Source organism: Canis lupus, chromosome 5, assembly GCF_048164855.1.
Source record: "Canis lupus baileyi chromosome 5, mCanLup2.hap1, whole genome shotgun sequence".
NCBI classification, from domain to species: domain Eukaryota; kingdom Metazoa; phylum Chordata; class Mammalia; order Carnivora; family Canidae; genus Canis; species Canis lupus.
The window spans coordinates 84,934,692-84,949,980 of NC_132842.1; the positions used below are offsets into that span (position 1 = coordinate 84,934,692).

Here is a 15,289-nt window from a genome sequence, read left to right on the forward strand (position 1 = left end):
GGCCTCCTGAGGAAGTGAGGTGCGGACGGAGACCGCAGGCTGAGCAGGGCTGAGCGAGCAACAGGAGCGAAGCGTGTCCCAGAGGAACGGCGCGCTCTAAGGGCCGGGGAGGAGCGAGAAGCGCGCACAGCCGGACCCCAAAGACGGCCCTAACCCAGGGGAGCCAAGACAGGAGGGGCGCAGAGGGTGAGCGGAGGCGGGAGGAGGACCACGTCCTGGAGCCTGCCCGTGGGAAGACGGAGCGGGCGTCCCCTCCCCGTTGCTCCCGCCAAGGCCAGGCACACGCCGCGGGCAGACGCATCAAACAAGGCAGACGCGGACGGGCGGCGAGTCCCCGGGTCTTCTGTCGTGCGCACAGCCCGCACAGCCCGCAGAACTGCCGTTATCGTCAGAGTGACCACGACGTACTGAAGTGTTTGTTCAGCAGGGTGTGAGCGCGCCAGAGAGGGCGGCATCAGATTTGGTTTTGCCGGCGTGGCTCTGCCTGTCGGCCGTGGGCAAGGAATGACAGGAGGAAGTGGGGTGGGGGGTGGGAGAGAGAATTGCGGGGGGCAAAACCTATGGGACTGGGAGACAGGCTGGCTGTGGGGTGTGGGGGGAAGGAAAGGACAGACGGCGGCAGAGAGGGTGGGGGCATGGGGTTTGTGAAAGGAGCAGGCGAGAGGTGGGAGGGTGGGGGCCGGGCGGGGGCACTTTACTCCCTGCGACCCCCTCCTGGCTCCTCCCCAGCCTGGGGGGCTGCCCCACCACCCTTCGGCCGCGCTCCAGAGCCCACCCACTCCACATGCCTCCCTTCTGAAAGGCGCCCTCAGTACCACCCACACGGGGCCTGAGTGCTTGGCCTCCTTTCTGGCCACGAGCCTCCTTGTATCATCAGAAAATTAGAAGTCCAGAGAGGGTGAGGAATTTGCCTGAACTCACGCAGCAAGTGGGAAAAGAAACTCGGTTCTCAGCAACTCTAACTCCCAACGCCTCAGGAGTGGGGAAACCAGCCCTAATCCTCGGAGGAACTCCTAGGACAGAGACCCGAGGTTTGCTTCTTGTTTACGAGGCATCAGAGAACTTCTGCCCTGAGTCTCACACCAACCCCAGACCTCCTCCCGGAGGGCCTGTGCCTCAGGCCACCAGGGTCCTTCTGAGCCTGGGACCCAAGTGCAGTAGCTGGTGCACCTACGGAATCTCGAGGGGAGGCGGCCATCCGTCCCACAGGATTGAAGAAGTAGGAGGTCGAAGGTCACTTGGGGATCTGGGGCGGGGAGGGGGAGAGGCACAGTCTGGCACAGATCTTAGTGCTGGGCTGAGGGTGGGGATACTCACCCTGGAACCTGACAACCATCCCTGTCGCGCAGATGGAGTGGAAGATGCAGCGGGCACAGGTGTTGGTGGCTGATGTGGCACAGAACATGCCGGTCCGGCATTCACAGACACGGGAGGAGTTCCCCGAGCACGGCACCTTCTCCACAAGATCCTCTAAGGGACACAAAGAAGGGTCATGGGGGGACAGAGGGAAGACCGGGGAAGGGATCTAGAGAACCCTCAGGGACACTTTGGCTCATGACGGTGAGGCCTCCCGCTGTGGCCTCCCATCGGGCAGGGAGCTAGTGCGCTCAGCCCTTCTTTCCAGAGTGTTCCTGCAATGAGGGCAAGAAGGCAGGCAGGGCAATGAGGCAGCCTCCACTTCCCCACCCATATCCCTGAACATCATTACAATTGTATTAAAAAGAAACTAATGCCCCCATTTTAAAATGGGCAAAAAAAGAAAAAAAGACATGGAGGAACCATAAATGCACATTGCCACATGAAGGAAGCCAGTCTGAAGAGGCTACATGCCGTGTGACTCCAACTTGGTGACATTCTGGAAAAGACCAAACTATCGAGACACTAGAAAGATCAGTGTTTGCCAGGGATTGGAGGAGGGTCCCAAATCTAACATTCAGGTCAATATTGCTCATAATGGCCAAAAAGTAGAAACAACCCAAATATCCATCAACCAATGAATGGATAAACAAAATATGGCATATCCCTCCAATGGAATATTATTCAAAGCATAAACGACCTGGTTACAACACGGATACACTTTGAAAATACTGCCAGGTGAAAGAAGCCAATCACTGAAAGCCATATACTGATGGCTTTGAAATGTCCAAAGTAGGCAAGTCCCCAGAGACAGAATGTAGATTAGTGACTATAAGTGAGTGAAGGGGGACGAGAATTGGGAGGATTGGGGATTCTTTTGGGGGAGGTGGAAATTTTCTGAAGTCAGACAGTGGTGGTGGTTGCACATTGCAAACATGGTAAAAATCACCATATTGCACATCTTTAAATAGTGGATTTTAGGAGCACCCGGCTGCTGAGTCGCTAAAGCACATGACTCAATCTCAGGGCTGTGAGTTTAAGCCCCACACTAGGTGTATGTGGAGCTTACTCTGAAAAAAAAAATTTTTTTAAAATAAATAAAATGGTGAATTTTATCTCAAGAGAAAAAAAAAATCATTGGTCTAAATACTCAGCAAATGCAAACATCCCTGTGGAAAGAAACACAGGGCATCCTTGGTCAACCAGAAATGGTGAAGAGTTCCTGAAACATGGAAGGCTAGTGGGATTGCATGGAAGAAGGAGCCCACAGCCCAAAATAACCCAAGAGGATTATTCCGGGAGAGGCTCCGGGGTGGAGTACTCCCGTCTCCGAGGGGCTACAGGGCAGGGGCAGGCCCCAGGGAAGCCAAGAGGGAGTGACGCAGGAACACCCACATGGGTCAGTCTCCCCACGCTTCTCCCCATTTGTGCCACAATCCAGAAGCCAGGCATCTCCCCCAGGAGATTCTTGGGGAGGTGAGCGGGACGTGCCCTGGGGCTGGTCATTCGTGGGAGGAAGAGACCCTGCAGACCCAGAAGACCAGCCACTCCAGAAAACCCCCCCACCACCACCGCCGTGGTCAGGTACAACGGGCAGGACCAGAGGGTCTCCAAAGGTGAGAAAACCCGCACCAAGAAAAAATTGCTCCAAACTCAAAAAGAACTAACTCTCCAAAGAGCAGATAAAAGAGAAAAAATAAATAGAACAAGCCGTTAGCATCAGTACAACTAATATTCTCAGGAATTCTTAGCTATTAAACAGAATCCCCTGGAGCTCAAGGAAAGAAAGAAAGGAAACTGAAGTCATAAAAAAGGAATCTCCCGGAGAACAATGCTGCATGCACCAACTCCTTTCCTGCGGGCCCAGAGAAAAACTACGTTTCCCAGCAAGCCTTGCAGTGGGTTTGGGTCATGTGACAGGATTGTAGCCAAGGAGATGTGGGCAGAAATGCTAAGGGCTTCTCCGGGGCCTGGCCCCTAAAGCCTTCTGGGGAGGCTGTCCTACCCGCTCTCCCATGCTACAGTGGCCCCAGGGGAGCCCCTAACTCTCACCTGCACCCCAGAAGTGGTGCTGAAGAGAGAATAAAATCCTGAGAATTCTAGAAAATCTAAGAGAGGCAGACAGAGGACAAACAGTAGGCATCCCCAGAAAACTCAAGAAAAAACCCTAAGAGTAGCAGCCCAAACATAGTACGACAGGCCCAGGGAAAAGTGGGGAAGTCAGCGGGACTTGCTAACTTTCGGAAGACAGGCCCAGTGGAAATGAGCAAAGGCCCCAGGAGTGGGGTACACCTCTTTTCGGGCAGCAGCAGCTCTGGTAATGCCCGTCTGATGGAAGAGAAGACAGATCCCTGCCCCAGCAAAGACGACACCTTCTCTGGCTGCATTCTGCCTCCCACCCAAGCCCTCAGGCTCCTAAAACCAGTTTCAGAAGCAACACTCAGGATTCCTCAAGAAATTAAACAGGATGACCACATCCAGCCATTCCACTGCTGATATTCGTCAAAAGAACTGAAAGCAGGGACTCGACCAGATATTGGTAGACACGTGCATACAGCAGCATTAGTCAGTCACAAGAGCTAAAGGGTGGGAGCAACCCGAGTGTTCATCAACACGAATGGATAAACAAAATGTGGTATAGCCATCCAGTGGCTTTATAATACTCTACTCTCTAATACTATTCTGACATTTGCTACAATGTCTTGAAGACACTATGCTTGGTGAAATATGGCAGTTAGGATTCTACTTGTATGAACTTACAAGAATAGTCAAAGACACAGAGAGAGTAGACTGGTAGTTGCCAAAGGCAGGGGGCAGGGTGCTAGGGAACTAGTGTTCAATGGGCACAGAGTTTCAGTTCTGCCAAAGTACAAGTTTTGGAGCTGGAAAGTGGTGACAGTGTAGTTGCCAAGAAAAAAAAAAAACGTGAACGCACTTGATGCCACTGAACAGCATACTTAAAAATGGATACGATGATCAATTCTATGTTATGTGTATTTTACTAAATATTTTTGAAAAGTGACACTCAGCCCTCAGCTGAAGCTCCATGCAGAAAAGACAAACCAGAGCCCAGGGAGGTGAGGCGGGTGTAAAGAAGCCACACTGTATCAGGGCAGAAGGAAGGCAGCAACAGAGCTGCTCCACCTGCTATGCTTACAGGGAAAAAGAGCAGACAACTCTGCAAACATACTATAGTAGTTAAGGAGGAAGGGAGGAAGGAGAGAAGACAGAAACAGAAAGAAAGAAAAAAAAAAAAAAAAAGATGGGATCCCTGGGTGGCGCAGGGGTTTGGCGCCTGCCTTTGGCCCAGGGCGCGATCCTGGAGACCCGGGATCGAATCCCACATCGGGCTCCCTGCATGGAGCCTGCTTCTCCCTCTGCCTGTGTCTCTGCCTCTCTCTCTCTCTGTGACTATCATAAATAAATAAACATTTAAAAAAAAAAAAAAAGAAAGAAAAAAAGAAACAGAAAGAAAGGGAAAGTTCTAAAAAGATAGAAATACATTTTGGAAAGACAAAGAACCCAGTCTAAAACAGAAGCAATCCCAAGAGTGCTTTACTATAAAAGAACTTAACAATATGAATTCAGCAAAGGAAAGGCTCAAAGAAAAGATGATCTTAAAACGAAAAAAAGGAAGGGATAAGAAGGAAGACTAGAGAGCTAAAGAAAGCACGTGGAGATGCACAGCACCACCAGTAAATCCAATAAATAAATTACCAGTGTCCTGAGAGCCCTGGTGACACCTGGAAGGCAAGCAGCAGAAGAGATCATAATGAAGACTGAGTTCATGGCACAGAGAAAGCATTGAGAGAAAAACCAGTGAATCCAAGATAAAGACGAAGATACTGGGATCCCTGGGTGGCGCAGCGGTTTGGTGCCTGCCTTTGGCCCAGGGCGTGATCCTGGAGACCCGGGATCGAATCCCACGTCGGGTTCCCGGTGCACGGAGCCTGCTTCTCCCTCTGCCTGTGTCTCTGCCTCTTTCTCTCTCTGTGTGACTATTATAAATAAAGAAATAAAAAAAAAAAAAAAAACCTGTACTCTTAAAAAAAAAAAAAAAAAGACGAAGATACTAATGCAGTTAAAGACGACAGGGAGAGGGGCTCCTGGGTGGTTCCGTCAGTTAAACGTCTGCCTTCAGCTCACGTCATGGACTCAGGGTCCTGGGATCGAGCCCCAAGTCATTAGGCTCCTTCCCTCTCCCTCTGCTCCTACCCCCCTGCTTGTGCTCTCTCTCTCTCTCTTTCTCAAATAAATAAAATCTTAAAAAAAAAAAAAAAAGAAGACAGGGAGGAAAGGCAAACACAAACATAAGGGTAATTGGCGCCCGTAAAGTTGACATTGAGATATATATTTAGTAGAAATAAAAATCCAGGTCAGTTTCCCTAAAATGAAAAAAACTAAACTGCAGATAGAAAAGACATTCCAGGGGCATCTGGCTGCCTCAGTCTGTGGAACATGAGACTCTTGATCTCAGAGTCGTGGGTTCAAGCCCCATGTTGGGCACAGAGATAACTTAAATAAATAAAAACTTTTTTAAAAAAGACAAAATAAGACATTCCAGGTACCAGGAAGAATCCTTTCCAAATAATTCATCTCAAGGCATATTCTGGTAAATTTTGAGCTCTGAAGATAAAGATTATTCTTGCGGTCATCTACAAAGGGGCAAAAACAAGGCGGATAGCAGACTCCTCCACAGCAATATTCACCATATGAAGACAAAGCACCAATGCCTATAAAGCTCTAGAGAAAACAGGTTTCAGGAATAATCATATACCTGCCCAAGTTGTCATTCGAGCATACAGGCAAGAAACATTCCCAAACATGAAAGAATCCCCTGAGGGATGTGCAAAGATGAATCCTTCCTGAAAAATCCACAGGTCAGTGAAATCTAACCAAACAAGTGATAAATCAAAATGAAAATTTCAGGAACAGAGAAACTGTCGTCAATGTACTCAGGGTGCACAATGAATAAGTTTAAATAGCAAAGCAAAGCTAACAGCCAAGGGACTGAGGGTTACAGAAAATATAAACACCACAGGCAATAACAGAGTAAAAAAAAAAAAAAGTAAGCAATAAAAGTCAGGAAGAGGACAGGGAGGCAGCAAGCTAATTACTTAACTTTTCATTACAGGAAGCCAATTTACTCTGTCCTATCCAAAAACTGAAACAAGCAGAACGAGATTTTACCACAAGAGAGTTTTATTCTTTTAAGGACTTCCAACTACTTCTTGATTTTCATAACCTCTTAATTTTACAGGGTTTTCTTTGTTTTGTTTTGTTTTTAGAAACTGCTCTCTTGTGATTATTTTCACTTTAGTTTCTTCTTCCTCTGACACACTTGAATAAAATCAAATGTAATCACTTGAACATCATGAACAGTACGTTCCCATCCTCTTTAAAAATCCCTTTTCGGGAAGTCCCGGTGGCTCAGCGGTTTAGCGCCGCCTTCAGCCCAGGGTATGATCCTGGAGACCTGGGATCGAGTCCCACGTCGGGCTCCCTGCATGGAGCCTGCTTCTCCCTCTGCCTGCGTCTCTGCCTCTCTCTCTCTCTCTCTCTCCTCATTGTCTCTATGAATAAATACATAAATCTTTTTTTTTAAATAAATAAATAATAAAAATAAATAAAAATCCCTTTTCTCGAAGCATAAGCATCTACCTTCAGTACAGGTCATGATCTCAGGCTCCCTACTCAGCAGGGCTCTGCTTCTCCCTCTCCTTCTGCCCCTCCTCGCCTCTCGTGTGTACACACTCTCTCCCTCCCAAATAAATAAATAAAAATATTTTTTAAAATCTCTTTTCTGCACGTGTGTATGGCTGTCGACCTTCCCATTCTTCTCCCCTCTATATAGAGACACAGAAAAGTGTCGGTCAGACATCCAACCAGGGGGAAGGGGCAGAGGTGGCATTCTTCCTCACATCTCTTGATGTGCTTGAATGTTTCATAATGAATGTCTGAAACTCTCATTTAATACAAAGCAGTCATAAGTCTTAAAAACTTAAAGATATACCAGAGAAACGCTAATACGGATGAAGAAGAATGGCAATGTTAATATCACGCAAAAATGGGGATCCCTGGGTGGCTCAGCGGTTTGGCGCCTGCCTTTGGCCCAGGGCGTGATCCTGGAGACCCGGGATCGAGTCCCACGTCGGGCTCCCGGTGCATGGAGCCTGCTTCTCCCTCTGCCTGTGTCTCTGCCTCTCTCTCTCTCTCTCTCTCTGTGTGACTATCATAAGTAAAAAAAAAAAAAAAAAAAAAATCAAGCAAAAATGGAATTAAGGCAAACACTGTAAGGAACAAAGAGATAATCTCATGCTGATGAAAGGTCTAAGCCACCAAGGAAACACAGTATTCCCGAACATCACACCTAATAACATAGCTCTGACATCAGAGAGCAAAAATAAGTAGAACCCAGTGAAAACCTGATGGAAAACAAGCACAGGGGAGGTGGATTTTACGCATCCATCTCAGATGTCAACCTTTGGGAAGGTGACAAGGGATAAACAAGAATGCAAAAAGCTAGGTTACTTCGGGGAACTTAGCTGGCTCAGTCCACAGAGCATGTGAGCCTTGAGCTCAGGGTTGTGAGTTCGAGCCCCACGCTGGGTGTGGAGATTCCTTAAATAAACACTTTTTAAAAAGGATGCATAGGGGATCCCCGGGTGGCGCAGCGGTTTAGCGCCTGCCTCTGGCCCAGGGCGGGACCCCGGGGTCCCGGGATCGAGTCCCGCGTCGGGCTCCTGCGTGGAGCCTGCGTCTCCCTCTGCCTGGGTCTCTGCCTCTCTCTGTCTCTCATGAATGAATAAGTGAAATCTTTAAAAAACTAAAACCCAACCTCCCACCCCCACCCCCACCCCCCGAGGCCGCCGGCGCCGCCCTCACCTCCAGAGCAGCTCACACAGGCCTTGCAGCGGCCGTCCCGGTCCAGGTAGTAGTCGGGCTCGCAGCGCTTCCCGCAGTCGGAGGGCCCCCGAGGGCACGGCAGCCGCGCGCTCAGCCCTGGGGAAGGAAGCACAGAAGCTCCAGGCCGCCGCCCCGGCCCAGGCCCCGGCTGAGCCCCCGGCGCCCCCGGCCTCGGGCTACACCGCGTGGCGGCGCCGGGCCGGCCTCGCCGAAGGAAGCCGCACAGGCCCGGGAGCGCGGAGCAGGGACCCCTCGGCCCGAGGAGCCAGGGCAGCCGGGCTGCGACGCACGCACAGCGGCCGGCAGTGCGAGTCCCAGGCGCGGGGAGGGGAGGCGCACGCAGTCCACACCCACGGCGACCCGCGCGGGGACCCGGCGCCTCCAGCCGCCGGCGGCCTCGGGCAGCCCCGCAGCCCCAGACGCTTCCCAGCCACGCCGAGGCCAGCGGGCACGTGGCCCAGGCGGGCCAATCACTATACGTCATCCTTCACGATGGGCACGTGACCCAGGCGGGCCAATCACATACGTCATCCTTCACGATAGACACGTGACCCAGGCGGGCCAATCACATACGTCATCCTTCACGATGCACACGTGACCCAGGCGGGTCAATCACAATACATCACCCTGATGGACACGTGACACAGACCGGCCAATCACTATACGTCATCCTTCACGATGGACACGTGACCCAGGCGGGCCAATCACATACGTCATCCTTTGCGGTAGACATGTGACCCAGGCGGGCCAATCACTATACGTCATCCTTCACGATGGACACGTGACCCAGGCGGGCCAATCACAATACATCATCCTTGATGGACACATGACCCAGAGGAGCCAATCACAATACCTCATCCTCCACGATGGGCACATGACCCAGGCAGGCCAATCACAATACGTCATGCTTCGCGATGGACACATGACCCAGAGGAGCCAATCACAACACCTCAGCCTTGGGACGCCCGGGTGGCTCGGCGGTTGAAGGTCTACCTACCCTTGGCTCGGGGCGTGACCCCGGGGTCCCCGGATCGCGTCCCACATCGGGCTCCTGCGAAGCGCCTGCCTCTCCCTCGGCCCGCGCCGCTCCCGGGAGCAAGCCCTCCTCTTCCCTGTTGGGTCCGTGGTGCGAGGCGCAGGTTACACCCGGGGCTGCGGCGTGGCAGGTGCACGTGCCCGAGGAGGCGGGGTCCGGGGCGGAGCCACGGGCGCGAGGGCGCCCCCGGGTGTGCGGGCGGCTCCGCTGTCGCTGGCGACTCCGTTCGTCCGCCTGGGCTTTGGGCGCGGGGCCCTGCCGCCTTGTGCAGTCTCCGCGTCGCGGGGGCGTGGGACGCGGCTCGGAATCCCGCTTCCCGGGGCGTGGCTGAGGGCGCGGTCACCAGGGAACCCGCGGACGCCGCGCGCTGCAGAGCACCGGGCGCTGCAGGCCGCGGCCCAAGAGCGCGCGAGCACCGTGGGGCCGGGCACGAGCTGAGCACGAAGAGCGTTCGGTGGCGGCGGCGGCAACATGCCGGGTCCCTCCCGGGGGAGACGCCGCGGTCTCACCCTGTGCCGTGAGGTCTTGACTTTAGCTCGAGGCTGGTGAACAGGACGGGGCTCGCTCGGGGTCAGCCCCCCTGAAATCCGCCCACGGACACGCAGGGCTCCCCGGCCCCAAGGTGAGGCCCTGCTCCGGGAAAACATGGAAGAAGCTCCCAGAAACAGCGGGCTGGTGGCTGCCACCCTCCGGCTCAGAAGACCCCGGTCGCTGCCCGGGGGTGTCTCAGGAAGCTACGTGCAACCCCAGCACCCCTTGCCTACGACTTTCGAGGGCGTCCCGCGGCCCCTACGGTGGAGCCCTGGGTCCTTACCGTGGTTACGGGGCTTCGGCCCACCTGCGGCCCTTTACCGTCTCATGTCAAGCTGCACTGGAATCTCCATGTCCCCCAAAGGGGCCATGCGCCCTTCTGACCCCAGGACCCTTGCACGAGCTGCCTTTTGCCGGGAACGAGCCTCTTCCCTTTCCCCTGGGAAACTCACGCTCTGCCTTCCCGTCACTGTCAAGTTGTCGCTTTGTCAGCAAGGTGGTCAGGCCTGATCTAAACCGTCGGAGACCACGTAGCTGGCTCTCCTACACCTGAGGCTGCTGTGATCTCCTTGACCTACATGTGATCGCATTTATTGGTGGGATAAAGTGTCTCAGTATCTGAATTCCTCCCCCGAATGTCCACTCTTCAAGGCCAAGTCTTTTCCCGGGCTCTGAGGCCAGCACATGCGCGACCCCGTGTGCCCTGACCACGTACCCAGTGTGGCCGCAGCCCCACGCTCCCCGCGCGCCCACCCAGCTCCCAGGGCTCGCACCAGGACTCCAGCGGCCGGCCGGGCCCCTCCTCCAGCACCCTCCTGTGCCCTGGAGCCTACGGGTCCTCCCGGAGGAGGCGCCCTCATCCCACGTGTCAGCGGGCCAGCAACTCGAGGACAGGGCCCTGACGGGGTGGGAAAGCTCACAGGCGGTCGTGGGCGGGCCGTAGTCAGGACGCCTGGCATCCTTATAGGACGGGGGACATCTGGGCACAGACACTCGTGCCCACGGGAGCAGCCACTAGAGACGAGCTCCCGCAGCCACCAGCCAGGCCGCGGCCGAGGCCAGGCCACGGCCTTCGAGGGGCTCAGCCCCTGGGCTCCAGGACCCGGGGCACATCTGTGCAGCAGTCCTCTCCCCGCAGGTGGCCCTTGGGGACGGCGACCCAGGGTCGCACACGAGGGGCCTGCGCCTGGACCTCGGCACTGCCCGGCCGCGTGTCTCCCCGCGAGGACCCTGCACAGCCAGCCGGGTCAGGACAAGGTGCATCCACTGCTGGGACGGTCCCCACCCTCTGCACCCTGGGCGCCAGGGCCTGGTTGGGGTGAGCCTGAGCAGCCCCCACCCCGCTGCTGTGGCCCATCCGCCCGGACCCGGCGCCGCCCACAGCCGCGGGGCTGCCGCCCGACTCATTACCAACGGGCACCTGGGGCCGGGCACCCAGACATGCGGAAGGCGAGGTGCCCGCTCCCGAGGGCTCACCCAGCAACCAGGGGGAGCAGGCCCACGGAGCCACAAGCGGGTCGGTGTCCCGCGTGCACACACACACGGGGAGAAGGGGGGGGCCGGGGCCGAGGGCCCACCCAGGTGCCCAGGGGAGGCGCGGGGTGGGGGGGACCCTCCAGGCACAGCCGGGTCAGTCGTGCAAAGGCCCCAAGGGGGAGCCCCGGCCTGGGCCACGAACAGGAGGGCCCGGGGCTGGAGCACACGGAGCCCCACTTCCCTCCTGACACTTCCTCCCTCCTTCCCCTACCCCCTCCTCCCTCCCTCCTCCTCTCCCTCCCTGCGCACCCCCCTGGCCACCTACTGTGCGGCCCGGCTCCACCTTGTCCCCCAGCAGCGAGGCAGGCCTCAGCATCCGCAGCCGCCCCCCCCTCTCCCTGTGACCCGGGGGTGAGCAGGGCAGGAGGGAGCTGGTAACCCCCACAGGGCCCCCCGCTGACACACACTGCCCTGCGGTCAGTGCCAGGGAGGGGGGAAGAGCTCGGGTTTCTGAGTCAGCCCCAGGGGGCGGGGGGCACAAGGCCGTGGGAAAATCTCTGAACCCCGCCATTCCAGGTTTCCTCTCCGGGTTCCCTGTCGGGGTCCCACGAGCCCGCGCGGCAAAGGGCCAGCTCCGTGGGCGCTCAGCGTTGTCCTCGTTGTGATCCCGGGAGTGAGCTCCCCGTCCCTGAGGGTGTGTAAGCAGAGCGCTGGGGAGCGGCTGGCAAGGATTCTACGAAGCGCCTCACGGGCCGGGTGAGACTCGGGAACATCTAAACTTCTCGTCTCAAAGGTCCCCCAGTTTCCGCGCCCCCCGCAGCCCCACCAACACTGCCGCACAGCTGAGCCGAGCGCTGATGGCAAAGGGCGGGCAAAATGTCAGAAATTTCCCCCAGAGACCGTGGAAGGGGTTTTTGTGGGTTTTTCTCTTCCTCTAGCTTGCCGGAAGCCCCAGGGCAATAAAACTCCAGCAGAAATGCCCCGCCCACCCCCAGCAGGAGGCGCTCGGCTGGCTGCGAGCTGCGGCCCCCTGCCCCCTGCCCTCCCTGCCCACTCTGTCCCCGCCAGGCAGGGGCGAAGGGAGCGGGCGGCCTGGGAGGGAAGGGTCTTTCCTCCCACAGCTGAGATTATGGGGCCGGAGCCACCGGTCAGAACCTTGGCTGCGGTCGCTCTGGGGAGAAGCGGCTCACAGTAGGGCCGCGGAGGGAAGGCTTCCTGGAGGCAGGGGTGCCAGGACCGCGGGACAGGCTGGGGTGCAGAGGGCAGCCCGGGGCACACAGGCATGTCAAAGGCCCAGAGACCTGAAAGCACGAGGAAGAGAGGCCAAGGGGAAAAGCCTGGAAAGGTGACAAGTGACCTCACAATAAAATGGAGCAATAAACATTGTTGGATGGATGGACCCGGTGGGAGGGCTCGGTGCCGTGGCCGGTGTCCCCCCAGATCCGTGGGTTGAAGCCCTAACCCCCAGTGTGACTTTATTTGGAGATAGGGTCCTCAGGAGGTAACAAAGGTTAAAGAGGTCAGGAGGGTAGAGCCCTGATCCAGGAGGACTGGCGCCCTTATAAGAGAAAATACGTATCTTCTCTCTCTCTCTCTCTCTCTCTCTCTCTCTCTCTCTCTGTCCTTCTCCCCCACTCCTCTCTCTCCTTCAGCCATGACGGGGGCCTGTCTGCAAGCCAAGAAGGGAAGACTTCTCACCAGAAACCAAACCCAGCTAGAACCCTGGCCTTGGACTTCTAGCCAGCAGAACTGTCAGGAAACAAACGTCTGTTGTTGCAGTGGCCCCCACACCCCACCCCAGCCCCGACTCCCCGTCTGTGGTGTTTTCCTATGGCTGCCTGGGAGGACTGAGATGGACGGATGGACGGATGGGGCATGGGAGGCCGAAGGAACGGGGAGGGGTGAAGGGGCAGGCGGGGGATGGCAGGCCCTGGGGAGTGGGTGGGGGCTGGCCAGTTAGGGCCCGGGGTCCCGAGCATTAAAGAGAGCACAGGCACTCACCTGATACACACTCCAAAATCCAACACTAAACCACAAAATAAAACTGAGAAAATCCAATAAAGCTCTACTGTTTTCCCTACCCTGACTACTTTGAATCATTTTTGGAAATAGCAAATATCAAATTCCTCCCCAAAATGCGTATCTGGGCCCTATGGGGGCCCGACCTTGGGCCCGGTCCGCCCTCACGGTGGAGCAGAAGGGTCTGCAGGTCTAGGAGCAGACCCGGGCGCCTGCTCAGCTGCGGCCACTTACCCTCGGTGACTGCGCAGCGTGGCCCGTCCCAGGCAGCGATGCTGGGAGGCTTAGAGGATGGGGCTGGGTCCCCCACCTGTCCTGAAGGTCACCCCCCACTCCCAGGGGCCTGCTGTCCTCCAAGCACGAGGCTGCAGGCCTCACACCCTCCGCCGCCAGAACTAGCATCTCTTCCCCTGTGCTCTCTGCGCGACGTCAGAGATGACAGTTTGGCTCTATCTGGTGCCCCAGCCAGCAAAGGCCACTGGGTGTGCCTCAGGAACCCTCGACAACAACCAGGAGGGGGGCGGTGCCCTCGGGCCTGAGGATGGGCAGGGTGATACTCTGCTGGGAACCAGTCACTGTGCTGGGGCTGGGTGAGCCTTCCGGGCATGGGCTCTGGGCAGGGAGCCCGGTTCCAGAGAGTTCTACTGTTCAGGTGGCCCCGGCATAAACGCGTGTTCTGGGCTGGAAAAGGCAAGGACCGCCAAGGGCTTCCAGACTCAGAAGTGAGGGGCAGCCAGGGGGTGTTGAGAGCTCAGGCTCGGGGTCACAGCCCCAGCCAGCTCCACCGCTTCCGGCCCCGTGACCGCGGGCCGGTTCCCTGAGCTTAGGGCCCCCCGACGGCCTCAGGCACACAGTGGGACTGACGCGGACCGAGGTGGGCCCCCTGCCCCCCCCATCGGGCTTATAACCCGGGGACAGAGCCTGCCGTCCCGCACCCAGCACCCGCACTCACCCGCCGGGCAGCGGTAACAGCACCTCCGGGCGGCCTCGTCGTAGGAGTGGCCGGGGCGGCGGGCACAGGTGTCCCTTCGAGGTCGGTCCTGGAGGGCAGGATAAGTGGGTGAGACCCGGCCGGCCCGGTGTCCCCGCGCCGCCAGCACCAGGCCTGAGGCAGGGCCTCCGGCGCTGAGGAGAACCGGGACGGACTCGCCCGCCTCGAACCCGCGGCACCTGGTGGGGGTCCCGCAAAGCCAGCTTTCCCTAGGCACCCCCAAACCCGGGGTCTGCCCGACCCCTCCCGTGCTCGCGTCCAGCCCTCGGGCACACTCCCGGCTCCTGCACGGCCGCCCCATCCTCCCCCGGGGGTTGGTCCCGCTGCCTCCCACCGGCCTCCGGCGTCCACCGGCGTGGGCTCAGGTGCGCGCCCACTGGAGTTTTCCAGCGTGGACGTGTCTCGCGGCCGACACCCGGACCAAGACGTGAGCCAGCACCCAGCGCCCCCGCCCCTTCCACGCGCGACAGCGAGCGGCACCCGCCGACCCCCCGCAGGTCTGTCTGGCAGGCCTCGAGCTCTGCGTGGCCGTGGCCGGAGCCCGTCCTGCTGCCCGGCAGCGGCCTCCCTGACGCGACGTTGCGCTGTGACAATCGCCCCCGCCGCTCAGCCACGGGCACGGCCCGGTGCAGGGGGCCGCAGGGCGCGCGGCGTGTTTCTCTCCTGCTCCTGACGACCTCGGGCGCCCTCGGCTTCTGATCACCATGAACGACGCCTCGAGGAGCAGCCCTCGGCCAGCGTCTGGGTGCAGCAGGTGCCCGCGGCCCCCCCCGCCCCGGCTGCCGCCCCAGGCCCCGCGCAGCTTGCGACGACCCCAGACCCCCACTGCCTCCAGGCTGCGCCCTGAGCCTCGGCAGCGAGCGGCTCCGATCCGGTCCTCGCCCGCATTCGGGGCGCCGGTCCTGGGAACTGCCGCCGCGGCCGGGAGCGTGCGGGGGTATTTCCTTGCATCCCCTATTGGGCATCTCTCTGGT

At 57.5% G+C, this 15,289-nt stretch overlaps 1 protein-coding gene and 1 long non-coding RNA gene across 7 annotated transcripts in view; one reads left to right on the forward strand and one right to left on the reverse strand.

The window, feature by feature from the left end:
• The window catches only part of TNFRSF8 (TNF receptor superfamily member 8), a 46,400-nt gene extending 32,105 nt beyond the window's left edge, over positions 1–14,295 (reverse strand). For 2 of the 6 annotated variants that reach the window (XM_072828320.1, XM_072828321.1), the window contains exons 1-2: positions 8,242–8,399; positions 1,318–1,470 (exon numbers count right to left, since the gene is read on the reverse strand). In XM_072828320.1, the coding sequence (XP_072684421.1) occupies positions 1,318–1,405 (88 nt within the window). In that variant the 5' untranslated portion in view covers positions 1,406–1,470; positions 8,242–8,399. Of the gene's footprint in view, positions 1–1,317; positions 1,471–8,241; positions 8,404–14,276 lie in introns of those variants that run through there. The other 4 variants (XM_072828323.1, XM_072828322.1, XM_072828325.1 and 1 more) reach the window with 3 other exon arrangements.
• Positions 9,499–13,377, forward strand: LOC140634428 (uncharacterized). Its single transcript, XR_012031937.1, has 3 exons — positions 9,499–11,345; positions 11,882–12,650; positions 12,958–13,377. It is a non-coding gene; the product is annotated as an uncharacterized lncRNA (long non-coding RNA).
• Positions 14,296–15,289: the final 994 nt, after the last annotated feature.